General features: G+C 61.7%; 1 protein-coding gene across 1 annotated transcript in view; it reads left to right on the top strand.

Moving 5' to 3' along the window:
- Window positions 1-75: 75 nt before the first annotated feature.
- Window positions 76-679, top strand: part of CACTIN (cactin, spliceosome C complex subunit) — a gene marked incomplete at its 5' end in the record, with an annotated part of 2776 nt that continues 2172 nt past the window's right edge. The window contains 2 exon segments of the mRNA XM_010011212.1: window positions 76-179; window positions 182-429. Coding sequence (XP_010009514.1) covers window positions 76-179; window positions 182-429 — 352 coding nt within the window.

The following is a 679-nucleotide window of genomic DNA, read 5'->3' as shown; positions in this document are numbered from 1 at the left end:
GCAGAAGAAGAGCAGGAGCCGGGACCAGCAGCACCGCAGCCGCCGGAGGCACCGCTCGCACTCGCGGGGGTCGAGCTCCGAGCGTGAGCGGGACCAGAGGAGAGCCCGGAGCAGGGAGCGGAGGAGGAGGGACAGCTCCAAGTCTTCCGTGTCCTCCGTGAGCTCCCCCTCGCCGCCCCGATGGAGACGGGGCAGCAGCTGAGCCTCCAGGAGCGCCTGAGGCTGAAGGAGGAGAAGAAGAAGCAGGCTGCGCTCATGAAAGCCTTGGAGACGCCCGAGGAGAAGCGGGCTCGACGGCTGGCCAAGAAGGAGGCCAAGGAGAGGAAGAAGCGGGAGAAGATGGGGTGGGGCGAGGAGTACATGGGTTACACCAACACCGACAATCCCTTTGGGGACAACAATCTGCTGGGCACCTTCATCTGGAGCAAGGTGAGCTGCTCAGTGCCCATATGTTGCTGCTCAAGACCCGGCTCCTGCGGCTGCCAAAGAACGGGACAGAGGAGCTGTGGGTCTTTGGGGGAGCTTTGCTTGAGGTGGGAACCCCTGTAACACTAAGAGCAGCTCCATAAGAGTAAAGCACTGCTCTAGGGCAGCAGACGGCTGTTTCTGACAAGCTCAGTGGGGTTTTATCTCCTTCCTTTCTCTTGAAGACCAAGCCAAGGGGTGCAGGGTGAGGAGG

Source organism: Nestor notabilis, unplaced genomic scaffold (assembly GCF_000696875.1).
Source record: "Nestor notabilis isolate BGI_N333 unplaced genomic scaffold, ASM69687v1 scaffold13543, whole genome shotgun sequence".
NCBI classification, from domain to species: domain Eukaryota; kingdom Metazoa; phylum Chordata; class Aves; order Psittaciformes; family Psittacidae; genus Nestor; species Nestor notabilis.
The sequence above is the reverse complement of the archived record's forward strand: the minus strand, read 5'-3'. Positions and strand labels throughout refer to the sequence as shown.